The 12,197-nt window shown below is 51.9% G+C and overlaps 2 protein-coding genes and 1 long non-coding RNA gene across 5 annotated transcripts in view; 2 read left to right on the plus strand and 1 right to left on the minus strand.

The window, feature by feature from the left end:
- On the plus strand, positions 1–3,242 carry PSMG3 (proteasome assembly chaperone 3). 3 transcript variants are annotated; one of them, XM_054643875.2, is made up of 3 exons: positions 1–107; positions 486–703; positions 2,692–3,242. In XM_054643875.2, exons 2-3 carry the CDS (start codon positions 488–490, stop codon positions 2,842–2,844), a joined length of 369 nt encoding a protein of 122 aa, XP_054499850.1. In that variant the 5' UTR covers positions 1–107; positions 486–487; the 3' UTR covers positions 2,845–3,242. The 3 variants fall into 3 exon arrangements, with proteins under 3 accessions (XP_054499850.1, XP_077042919.1, XP_054499851.1); XM_077186804.1 differs by having other exon boundaries at positions 486–708; positions 2,692–2,829; XM_054643876.2 differs by lacking the exon at positions 1–107 and adding an exon at positions 116–377.
- LOC143695341 (uncharacterized) lies at positions 3,238–10,197 on the minus strand. The gene is made up of 3 exons (XR_013184448.1): positions 9,127–10,197; positions 4,597–6,378; positions 3,238–3,989 (listed from the first exon to the last, which is right to left on the minus strand). It is a non-coding gene; the product is annotated as an uncharacterized LOC143695341 (long non-coding RNA).
- The window catches only part of TMEM184A (transmembrane protein 184A), a 12,765-nt gene continuing 7,491 nt past the window's right edge, over positions 6,924–12,197 (plus strand). Inside the window, exons 1-7 of the mRNA XM_054643916.2 lie at positions 6,924–8,466; positions 9,115–9,280; positions 10,104–10,194; positions 10,277–10,352; positions 10,906–10,997; positions 11,419–11,588; positions 11,688–11,885. Coding sequence (XP_054499891.2) covers positions 8,167–8,466; positions 9,115–9,280; positions 10,104–10,194; positions 10,277–10,352; positions 10,906–10,997; positions 11,419–11,588; positions 11,688–11,885 — 1,093 coding nt within the window. The 5' untranslated portion in view covers positions 6,924–8,166. The remainder of the gene's footprint in view (positions 8,467–9,114; positions 9,281–10,103; positions 10,195–10,276; positions 10,353–10,905; positions 10,998–11,418; positions 11,589–11,687; positions 11,886–12,197) is intronic.

Genomic DNA, 12,197 nt, shown 5'->3' on the forward strand with positions numbered 1-12,197 from the left:
GGAGGGAGAGAGGGAGGGATGGGAAGGGAAAGGAAAAGAAAGGCGCCGCTTCCGCCACGGCGGGGCGGGCCGGGGCGGAGAGCGGCGGCGCGGCGGGGCTGGCGAGGGTAGGGGCGGTGAGGGCCGCGGCCCGGCGGGATGGGGGTGGCTGTCTCCCTGACTCCATGTCTCTCTTAGGAAAAGCCTGGTGGAGCCGGGATGGAAAGCAGGGCTCGAGGTTTCACCCTCGGTACCAGCTATCCGCGCTAGCGGGGCCCCGGTCGGAGGCAGCGGGGCCATGCGGGGTAGTGATGCCATCGCTGCGGGGCTACGAAGTCGTCCCCCCCCCCCCCCCCCCCCAGTCAGGGGTGCGAGTTTGCACTGAAATTAACTTAACCGTGGGTATTCCAAATTATGGGAAGGATTCTGTCTTTTTGTAGCTTGTGGCGCATGTTTTTAATCTAATGTTGTCACACCGTTGTTGTCGTTCTGTTCTTTTTCGGAAGCGATGGAAGCGAGTCCCATCGTGACGTCCAAGCAGCGAGAGGAGGTGGTGCACGGGGTGCCGACCGAGGTGGTGTGCACGGCCTTCTCCAACTCGGTGCTCGTGGTGGTCACACAGTACGGCAAGATGGGCACCATCGTCTACGTGGACCCCAACACCATCGGCGACAACGTGGGCAGGCCCTCGCTCACCACGAAGGTGCTGCTGGGCAAGGATGAGGTGAGGTGAGAGCGGATGCGAAGCGCAGAGGCAGCAAGGATAAGGGGGAAATGTGGTAGGTGGGGCTGTGCAAGTTGCCAGGGAGTTGATGAATCACAGCAGTTAAGCAGTGTTTGAATAGTGATAAGATTAATTTTAAAATGAGGAAAGAGGGGCTCATCAGAAAAGTATGTGTGCTCGTCTGCTCTTGGACATAAAAGTTTAACTAAACCGTGAGTGGTTTGGCGATCTGTTGTTTTTTATCCTACAGGATATGGATTGCTTCTGCATGTTTATGGAAAGTTTGATAAAGCTCTGTTGATTTAAGGGTTGCAAGATTAAATATGCAGCCATTGATAACCTTTTTGGGTTTCTGTTCCAGTGAGTTTGTTTTCCTTTTCAGGTCTGTTTTCCCACCCCCATCCTCCCCCATCTATGCCAGCCCCATAATGGACTTTAGTTGCCCACTCCCAAGTGTGCCTGCCAGCACCTTCCCTTGATAAAGTTTAATTTGTTTTGCTTCAACAAAATGAGGTTTTTATCGACCATTACACAAAGCTAGAGAGAAAGCAGAAGCAAATGTGTTTCTAAAAGCATCAACTGGTCAAACATTAAAACAGAAAGTTACAGAGCTACAAGATTATGAGGCTTTCCATCAGCGTTGAAGCTATCACATATTACTTGCTAGCTTTAACTAGAAAAGCTATAGCAACACAAGTTCCTGATTCTATCCATGAGTTCCCCTTGTGGAGTTCTTTTTCTTGTGCAATAGCCTTCCCTTTTTGGGAGATATTTTGCTTTCTCTGCTTTGATATCTGCAAATCCTGACCACCTCCATTGCCAAGCTTATTTTGGGTTTTATTTGGAAATGGGAAGTGCTATGTTTACTTTGTTCCATTCTATTTTTAAATAATTTTAACTAACTGATCTAAAGTTCAAGAAAAGACTTTCACTAATTTGCTGCTTTCCTGCTTGTCACTGCTAACATCATTCTTTGGGATGTTGCACATTTCCAAACAGCAGCTAAAATCAAGCAAACTGATCCTTCTGACAAATACACAGCTCTGGGTGTAAATAAACCCCAGGGTTCAAAGCTGTGCTGGCTGAGGTTGAGACTGGGCAGGAGAAAACACCTCTTCACCAAGAGTGTGGTCAGACACTGGAACAGGCTTGAGGTGGTTGATGCTCTGAGCCTGTCAGTGTTTAAGAGCCATTTGGACAATCCCCTGAATAATGTTCTAACCTGAGCTCTGAGTTGGTCAGGCAGTTGGGCTAGATGTCATTGTAGGTGCCTTCCAAGTGAAATAGTCAATGCTGTTCTGATCTATTCTTGTTAAAGAAAGCTCATGGAAAAGGTTATATCCCTTTTTTTTGCCACCTTCAGCCTCACTTCTTATTTCTGCTTCTCGTGATTCTATTAAAATAAAAAGCAACATGTCTGTAACACCAGGCATACAAAAACTTTGTATCTAACACCATTTGGGGATCTCTAGGAATTACAAAAATAACAGCTTTTTTTCAGAGCTTGTCAGTGGAACATCCCCTCTTCAGAACAAGTTTTTAAACAAAAAAACTGTACTTGCAACCTTCTTTAGAAACCCGGCTGTGAAGGAAATAAAGGCGTTTGGATCCATAGCATTTCATATCATTTAACACTGGTGCCATAGTTCAGGTGGGAGGATTATGGAAGGATTCTCTGTACTGAGTTTCCAAGTTTCCCAGACAGTGCTGAACTCAATTCAAGTGCAGCTCCAGTAAAGTTGTTTCAGGGTGGTGTGGGTGGCTGGCACACTCATGGGACCAAACTCTTCCCTTTTAAGCTGGTTGAGAAAGTGCTTTCTGAAATCCCCTGTCCCATGGCTTGTCTTTGCTGACCGTGTTGGAACTGCTCAGTCTGAGCCCAGGATCAACAGGTTCTCCACACCACTCCAGGGCTCTTCCTCTCCTAACTCCTGCAGGAGGACTCTCCCATCTGTAGGAGTGTACATCTGTATCCCTTTGCTTTTCAGCCCCTCGTTCATGTTTGTGCCAAAAACCTGGTGGCATTTGTGTCGCAGGAAGCTGGGAACAAACCTGTTCTCCTCGCCATGGCTTTAAAGGACAAAACCATGGAAGGAATACAGGCCCTACGAGAAGTGATCCGAAGTTGCCAAGTGTGGTGAAGTTGTGCCATCTGGATTCAAGGAAATGATCCTGAGCCCATGACTCATCACCACCTAGTTAAAAGGACTAGAAATGAAAATGATGGAATGTCTTTGTGGTGGTTTTGGACGTCCTGAGGAATTTCATGAATTTTTCTCTACTGTGTAGAACGTTTGTGGGTTTTATTACTGGGACAGGTTTGCAAGTCCATATAGACAGTGGTGAGATGAGAGCAATTGTCTCAACATAGGAGAGAAGTGCTACTTTTATCATGTTGGGTGGGTCATTTATTTGGGAAAGGGCTCGGCTCTGCACATGTGTCCTGAGGAGCAGCAGATGCCAAGCTCTGTAGCTGTGCCATACCACAAAGGGGGAACACCCAGTGCAGAGGGAATAAAAGAAACATTGTCAAATCAAATTTTACCTGTTTTCTTTTTTGCTCTGTGAAAATCACTTCAATTGAAATACAAGCTTTGGTAAAAAAATCAACAGTTGTATAATGGGAAAGGTTTTCTTGCCTTTTTTTAGGAAATGAGTCCTAGATGGCTGCTTTTGTCCTTATGTCCATTCTTTTCTGGATGTAGTCTGAATTAATTTTCCACTTTCACTCTGATTTTAAAGAGAGGCAGATCATGACGCTCTGCAAATTTCATCAAAGCTGATGTCAGGGTGGAAGACAGGAACCCAAAATAGTGGTAAGAAAATAATCTCTGCCAATGGGTTACGTGGTACCAACATGTTGGAGAAACAGAACATCCATAGGCTGATCACCTGCAATGAGCATCTGTCTTAGGAGATGTGGGGACAGATGGTTTGAGGGGTTACACAGGGTTGTTTCTGCCAAGTCATTCACAGAAAGTGTCACATTATGTTGTATGAGCTGATGCAAAGATTAATAGCCAAACTTTTGCCTTTGGCTTGGAAAGCACATTTGTTTTTACCTCTTGTAATAAACAACAACAAGTAGTAAATTTTTAAGTGAGCTGTTACACACTTTTGTCACTTATAAACTCGACAGCACAGACGGAGGCCAGGTCTTGGATTCTGGGCAGGGAGGAGTTGTGCTAAGACCAGTTGGTACAGCAGAATCAGCACAGAGCCTGTGCCTGCCCCACCACGGCGATCCAGCTGCCAGGTCCAGGTCATTCTGCTGCTAAAAAATCCCCTAGAAGCAGAAAAGCAGAAAATGGATTTTGAAAGGACTCTTTTCTCTGAAGTAAGAGTTATTTACAGCATTTAAAGGGATTATGAGAAATGAAACTCTCTTTTAAAAATACGTTCAAACACTGCAGGCTTCCAGCTGCCCTTGACAAGAAACTTCGTCTAAAAATAATTTTCTAAACTGCGCTTCCAAGAATCAAAGATTCGCATCTGTCAGAGCTATAAATTTTTCCTCTTTTACACTTCCCTTTTTTTTTTTGTCTAGGAAGGCTGAGAGAGGCATGTGGAATTAGTTATTGTCAATTTTGGTTTGCTAGTAGGGATTCTCTCCTGACACAAAACTGAGGCTCTTACTGTGTCCATAGCTCCAGCAGCTTGAGAACATGCATGAATCAGCAAATTGGATGAAAATTGCATCTTCCACTGTGGTGATACAGTGGATACCACTGCTGTGCCCCAAAGAGCTGAGTGCTACTACCTAAAAGCCAGGCACAAGATAAGTACCTTCATTTCCTGGCTGTGTATGTGCCACCTGGTCTGCTTAGGGCTGTGGGTGAGGAAAGGACGTGGAAACCTCCCTGATTTGATGCTCAGAGCCACGACAGACTTACCTTGCTGCCTTTCCACGTGCTGTAAATCAGAGCACGAGCAATTGGTCCTTCGACTTTGCTCCTGTCTGCTGCACAATAAACCAAGGGGAAGGCCTGCTCAAACAACAGGCACAAGGTGCCACCAGCTGCCTGCCTTTTAGTCACCGCTCTCCTCCAGGTAGGGATTCATTCCCAGCTGAGGGAAAGCTGCCTCTGCCACCCAGGCAGAGCTCTTGCCCTCGGACGTGTGCTGGGCGGGGGGCAGCGGCGTCGGGCCGCGGCTTTCCATCCGTGTTTGCTTTCCGGGCGTGGGTGCCGAGCACGGCGGACTGGAAAGGTAAGTTGGGTGGCTTTTCTGCGGGAGACAAAGCCCGACCTGCTGCTCCAGCTCCCGCGGGGCCCGGGGCGCAGGGAGGGCGCTGGCAGGGCGAGCCGGGCACAGCCAGGGGCTGCGGGTAAGGTAAGCGGGGCACCGGCGAGCCCGGGGCACAGCAAGAACCACCGGGGGCTGGCAGGGAGAGTGGGATGCTGGTGGGAAAAGCGGGGTGCTGGTGGGAGCCGGGAGCAGCGAGGGTAAGCGGGGCGCTGGTGGGAGCCGGGGAGCAGCGAGGGTAACTGGGGCAGCGGCAGGGCCCGCGGCCAGCAGGCGGGCAGGGCTGGGACGGTGGCCGGAGGAGGAGTCTCCGGCGGTGCAGGTGGAGGAGGGCACGGGGGATGCAGAGGCAGGTGCACGGCAGCCAGACTCCCTCCCGGAGGAGCCCCAAAGGGTGAGTGGGGCCCTGGGGGGTGCAGCTGGGGGAAACCCCACAAATCAGAGTTGACCCAGCTATTGATTCTGAGCACCTGTGGGAGCCGCTGGGAGGGCGGCTAAGAGCCCTGTGCCTGCGTCATCCACTCCTCCAGATGGGCTTCAGAGAGGGCTCGATGCTGCCCTGCCGCGATTTGTAGCTGTGTGCTGCAGGTCCTTCCCCCTGAGTGGCCTGATGGTGGTGTGGAGAGGCTGGTCCCGTGAACAACCCGAGTGTCCTGGCTTTATCTGACAGCAACCAGGAGGAAAGGCATGCCTCCTGCTCTGGTGGGGCTAAGCCTGGACGCTCCCCTCCCCAGGATGTGGGTCAGGGATCTCAGAGGTGCTGCTGGGGGGCTGCAGGGCTCACCTTTCCCCGCTGACTTGCTTCACCCCACAGGGGGCTGCCACTGAGGTGGGGATTTGTCCTAAGTGCTGCAGGACACAGAGAGGAGTGTGAGCTGGGAGTCTGGGCTCTGGCAGCCTGCAGATGGAGAGGAATCCCTGGCAAGGTGAAAAGCCCCATTTGCAGGTGGCCTGCCTGAGCACAAGCTTCACTGCTCAGTTTATCTTTTCAGTTCTCACTTAGCATCTCTAATATCCCAGGGAGTGCATGTAACAGGTAGACACTGTATGGCAGCTACCTGCAAGGTGTCTGAAAACAGACAGATTGGATATGGCTCAGTCCCATCGAGGAGCTGAATTTTGCAGCTGGTATTATTCCCGGTGTCTCCTTGCTGCCTTTGTTTTGGAAGCAAATGGCTCTCTAACTGCATTGAATTGCCTGACTACCTTCCACGGCCGGGATCTAATTACCTGTGGAGCTGGGAGCCCTGTCTGTGAGCAGCACCGAGGCTTTTGCTTTTAACGACTTGTTCTGCAATGTTCAGAGTGTGACAATGTCGGGGAGGCTGCCAGGACTGGCTGTGGGTGCCACCGTGCTCACACCGCGAAGGCTGGGAAAGTTGATAGGAGATGGGATGTCTTGGGCCAAGCATCTGTGGCACAGCACTGGGCTGAAAACAGAATAAATGGATCTAGTGAAGAGCACAGCTCTCTGCCATGTTTTGGCGAGTTAGCTGGATCATTAAAAAGTGACTAGAAAACACAGCTAGAAAGAGCGAGCTTTCAAAAGTGAGCTTTTCAAGAGTGAGCTTTACTGCTCTGTCATGATGCTCTGGCAAAAGCAAAGTGCAAATGCAGCCATTTACCCCAGCCAGCAGCAGGGCAACCCCCAGAAAGACTGAGGAGTGACTGGGGAACGAGGCACAGCCGGACTCTCATCTCCTTCCCTGTGCCACGAGCTATCTCCGTCCTCCTGTTAATGTTTACAAGGCAAGTCCGGCAGCATCCAAGTCTGTCCAAAGACCAGCTCCCGCCCCGGCTTTCCCGGGATCCTTTTTCCTGCTGGCCGGGGCAGGAGCACAGGACGGTGTCAGGGGGAGGAACGGGCTCGCTGCTGGCTGTGTAACACTATCGGCCCCGCTGCTGTCCCCGCAGCCAGCTCCAGCTCCAGCTCCGCTCCCCCTCTCGCAGCGCAGGTACTCGGGGTGAGCGGCTGGGGCCTCGCCAGCCCGGGCATCTCCGCTTACACGGGCTGCTGCCAGAGCCGGGGAAAGGTATTTTTAGGGCTGTTGATCTGACACCAGCTGAGTTTGCTCTCCTGTGAGGTTGGGGTTCGGTGAGAGGGCAGAACAGGGAGCTCCAGGGTCAGCTCTTGCTTTCGTTTGTTTTCAGTGTTTAATTGGACCGAGGTCATTCTCTACCACTCTTATCTGTGGCAGATATTTTTGTGCTTCTCTCCTGTTCATGCTTACAGTTTTGCCCCAGGCGATAGTTACCCAGCAGCTAAAATATTTGTTTATTAACAATGCACTGAGAAGCATCTATATTGTTAGAGTTCAGCTTGCAGGTTGTTGGGTTTTTAAACCACTATTGTTATACTTGGGGAAAAAGCAGCTTTCCATAGATTAACAGAAAGAGAACCCAAACATGGCAGTTTATGCATCTGTTGGCCTTGAGATATGAAGCTGCCCTATAAATAATTGCTTATTATTAGGTTGGTCCTTGCTGTCTGTAACCACAGGGTACACGGTGTCCGTATGCCCAGCCACCCTCTGCACCAGGAATGCTCAGTGCCTTGGGGCAGCCAGCTTTGAGGAGCACACACTGAGCAGGGAGATGCCATAGCTCTGCCTCTGGCATGGCAGGCTTGCTCCCCTGTGCTTAATTTGGGTGCAGGAGGGACTGCTGGCTGTCCTTCAGGTCTTGGGGTTGGCACTACTGGCACAGTGACACCCCCACAATCCCAAAATCACTGGGTGAAGAATGTGGGTGACACCAAACGTCTCGTTTCTTGGGCAGCCCCAGGCTTTCCCCCAGCAGGCCACACACGATGAAAGGAGCCAAATTTGGGGGGGAACCTGGTGTTTTCTGGGCTCCCAAGGAAGATGACACAAGTGTCCTGATGGCTTGTTGGTAAGGGACTCTTTATTATCCTGGGTGAGGGATTGGTTTAACCCTTAAGTCTCTGTTTTCCAATGGAAAAGATGCACAGATCATTCCCTTTCAAGTGGGAGTGATTCCTGAGAAAGCAAGGAGCCAATCTGGGAAGGAGAAGTGTGTCTTTTGGGAGACATGGGAACTGCATAGGCCTCCTCAGGGAAAAGAGGGTCTACTCCTGAAGGATATTTGCATTCTCCTGCTGGGAGAAGCAGACCCAATCATGGCAAAGGGGCTGGTTTGGGTGGAGGACACCCTGGAAAAACCCTGGGGAGGAGATAAACCTCCCAGGAGGTTTGTACATGTTGTGCGGGCTGGGAAATCTGCTGGGGCCTTCCCTGTCCTGCACCACTCCCCTTCCCTCTCCCTCCCTGCAGATGAGTAATGCCACACGTGCTGTGCCCTCTCCCGTGGCACCTGGCACGCCGGGGCCTGGCACAGCAGCCAGGCTGGCCTCAGCCCCGCCATTCTCAGCTGTTGCCCTGCTCACGGCTGCCCACAACACCTCCCAGGAGGGCCAGCAGCTTTTCCTGACCACCACAGCAGCAAAGGTCATCTCTGGCATCTTCGTGTGGTCAGCACTCATCGTCACCTTCCACCAGGTATGGGCTGCAGCAGAGGTGGGGCTCAGCACAAGGGTTGAAATGAGAGCAAAACTATTGATTGCCCCCAAGTCCATTGCAAATTACTCAGCTCCTGGTAAGTATTTCTTCCTGTTGCTGCCCAGAGGTGATATCCCTGCTGTCAGGAGCCTGGTGCTGGCAGCTCATAAGGATGGACTTTGTCCACACTCTCCCCAGGTGGTTGCCAGAGCCAGGAGAGGCTGCAGGGCATTGGCACTGCCCAGAGGCAACACCCAGTGGGGCATTTGGGGTGTTTGGGGTGCTCAGCACCAGCTGCCTTGAGGCATACCCTGAGTGGGCATGGTTCAGGGGGCTGTGCAGGTCCATGCTGCTGAAGGCAAGCATGAGGCAAGCGGCTGTCTCCAAGCACTGGGATGGGGCTGCACAGGGGAGGGCACATTCCTCACACAGCCCAGGGAAGGACCCTGATTTCTACATGTTTTCATGCAAGGGATGGGCCCAGGGAGTGGGATGGAGCCTGCTGTGTGTGTTCACTGCAATGGTCTGCGGTGGAAGGCTGGCAGAGCTCTCGCCCCAGAGAGGAGGGTTAGCACAGCACCTCTGTGCCTTGGGGCTTCCCATCCTGACCTGTGTCAGCCACAACTCTGCATGCTGGGCACTTTGCAGATCTACACACACCTGAGGAATTACACCATCCCCAAGGAGCAGCGCTACATCATCCGCATCCTCTTCATCGTGCCCGTCTACGCCTTCGACTCCTGGCTCAGCCTCCTCCTCCTCGGCAGCCACCAGTACTACGTCTACTTCGACTCGGTGCGGGACTGCTATGAAGGTGAGCACAGCATCTGTCAGCAGGGAGGCTGAAGGCAAAGCAGGGCTCTCATCCTGCTGACCTGTCTCTGGAGCATCTTGAAGTGGCAAATCTCCATTGCTTTCACTTCCCACTCTCCCTTCCTCCATGAAGAAGTTTTCCCCTTCCTTCTCTGTCAGCAGCATGGAGGAGATGCCCCACACACAAACACAAGCTGCTGCCTTTCAGACACAGGCTTAGAGGGACTCCAGCACCACATTTCTGGGAAAGAGGTTTTCTGCTTACCTGTGGGATAGAAGTGCTTCTCTAAAACACGAGGCAGATATACCCAAGAAACTGGGGAGTTGGGGTGTGTTGAAGTGAAGGGAAACTTGTCAGGATTAAGGCTGTTTTTCTACCTTGGTCCTGTCTTCCTCAGGAATTAAGTTGTGTGGGCATTTGCATTACTTCAGGTTTGGTGTATATGAAAAATAAGTGGTGGGGATGTCCAAGAAAACTGTTCAGGACCTGCTGCTTGCTGGCCACCAGCCATTTGTGCTGCCCCTTAGCAATTTTGAGGTACTTCCATGCAGACGGTCCCTGGATAGACTGTGTGTGCCCAGAGGAGCTGCTGTGTCTGTAATGAACTCTGTGCACATCGTGCAATGTGTCCGACTCCACTTGGAAGTCGGATAGATTTGACCTGCTGCTCCTCTCACTGGGCTCCCACCCACCAGCATCCCAAATCTTGATGCAGTGCCAGGTTGGATGAGGAAACACCTGAGCAGGAAGAAATGTGAGATGAAACAACCCCCTCCAGGACTTCCATCAGTCCTGCTGATCCTGTCTGCCCTTGCCTTGGCAGCTTTTGTGATTTACAGCTTCCTGAGCCTGTGCTTCGAGTACCTCGGAGGGGAGAGCACCATCATGACAGAGATCCGAGGGAAGCCCATTGCGTAAGTCCCAGCATCCTGGGAGTTCCTCCCCCACCCACTTTCCCAGCACCCCCAATGGCATCTCTTTGCCTTCTGCTCCCAGGTCCAGCTGTTTTTATGGGACCTGCTGCCTTCAGGGTATGTCCTACTCCATCGGGTTCCTGCGCTTCTGCAAGCAGGTGGGTACCCCATGGGGAGCATCGACTCCACTTCCCCCAGATGAGGGCTCTCTGGGAGGCAGGTTCCTTCCCCACTGCCCTGCCAAGGGAGCTTAGCTTCATTATTCACTTAAAATGCTGGATTTGGAGGCTTTTTTCCTCTGAGGGAGGCAGGTCACCAGCTTGCTGGCACCTGGCCAGCAGCAAGGCTGCTTGCTGTCCTTGCTTCTGACTCATTGCTGAGTCAGGGTCTCCTCCCACTGCAGAGCTCAGATTGCCATCTCTGTCCAGTCCCAGGTTAGCCTGGATGCTGTCTCACTCCCCAGGACTGCACTGTGGGCTGAATCCTGTCACCTGTCTGTCCCCAAGCCCTCTGGTCCCCCACCTTTGACTGGCTAAGCTGCCTTTTGAGAGCTGCCTTCTGGAAACCCCACTCCCTCTCATGTGCATGTGCAGACCTTGTGCTGGTTCATATTTCACCCCAGAGCCCTGCTCCCTCCTTTGAGTGTGTCCCTGGAGCAGAGGGGTGGGATGTCCTGCTGCCCATGGGACACTGTGTCTCTCCCCTGTGCAGGCCACACTGCAGTTCTGCATTGTGAAACCCCTCATGGCAATTGTCACCATCATCCTGCAGGCGTTTGGGAAGTACCACGATGGAGACTTCAAGTGAGGATGCTGGCTGGGGCTGGGGGGGGGTTGAATGGGAGAGGAAGGATCCCTGCTCCATCACAGTGTGTCCTCCCAGTCTCCCCAGGAATCTGCTCCATGGATAGTGAGAGCACTGTGAGCCCAAAGTGCTGGGGAACAGAGACTCACTGCCCCCAAACCATAAAGGGACAAAACTCCTGTGAGCCATAATAAATAAAATAATAAATAAAAAAAATTAATAAAAAAATTAGGTCCCACCAGCAGAGGAGAAGCTGTTAGCTCTGCCCTCCTCCCCCTCCTGGGCTGTGTTCTCCCCTACAGCAAAGCTATGCACCCTCCTCTTCCCCATTTGATCTCTCTTTGCCCCCAGCTGCACTTGCTTTGCTCCCCACAGCCCAGGGCAGCAGCTCTCTCCCCCTCTCTCTCTCTCTGCCTGCAGTGTCCACAGTGGATATCTCTACATCACCATCATATACAACTTCTCTGTCAGCCTGGCCCTTTATGCCCTTTTCCTCTTCTACTTCGCCACCATGGACCTGCTGCGCCCGTTTGAGCCGGTCCTCAAGTTCATCACCATCAAGGCTGTCATTTTCCTCTCCTTCTGGCAAGGTGGGTCCCACCATGGACACCCTGTGCTTCTCCTCCCATAGCCTCACCTGGATCAGGCGTGCAGGAGCAGAACTGATCCCTCTCCTTTCCCCCACACAGGGACACTGCTGGCAATCCTGGAGAAATGTGGGGTGATCCCTGAAGTTCAGATCATCGATGGGAAGGAGGTGGGAGCTGGGACAGTGGCTGCTGGCTACCAGAACTTCATCATCTGCATTGAAATGTTCTTTGCTTCCATTGCTCTGCGCTACGCATTCACCTGCCACGTGTACAGGGAGAAGAAAGAAAACTCAACAGGTAACTCTTCCTCACTTCTTCCTTTCTGCAATGACTAAGGAAAGAGGAAACCTCCCTTATTTTATTAGTATCCCATTGCCAATGGCATGCTACAAGCCACAAGAGGAATTTCTTTACCCTGTACTCCATGCATTTCTTCTCCCTCTTCCCTCATGACACCCACAAGCTAAAACAATGGGGCAGGTAAGGAGACCTTGGTGTGGCTGGGCAGGATTAGGGGATGGTGGTATCACCTACATGCTCTTGGAGAGGATCTATCCTTTGGAACATGGAGCTGGGATTGCCTTCCTTCTCCTTGGAACTTGGAATCAC

This window comes from Agelaius phoeniceus, chromosome 16, assembly GCF_051311805.1.
Source record: "Agelaius phoeniceus isolate bAgePho1 chromosome 16, bAgePho1.hap1, whole genome shotgun sequence".
In the NCBI taxonomy this organism is placed as follows: domain Eukaryota; kingdom Metazoa; phylum Chordata; class Aves; order Passeriformes; family Icteridae; genus Agelaius; species Agelaius phoeniceus.

Bases quoted from the DNA above. Each gene is read 5' to 3' on its own strand.
- PSMG3 (XM_054643875.2), top strand. From the start codon at position 488: ATGGAAGCGAGTCCCATCGTGACGTCCAAGCAGCGAGAGGAGGTGGTG. The intron at 704-2,691 runs GTGAGGTGAGAG...TTTGCTTTTCAG, and splicing joins TGCTGCTGGGCAAGGATGAG to CCCCTCGTTCATGTTTGTGC.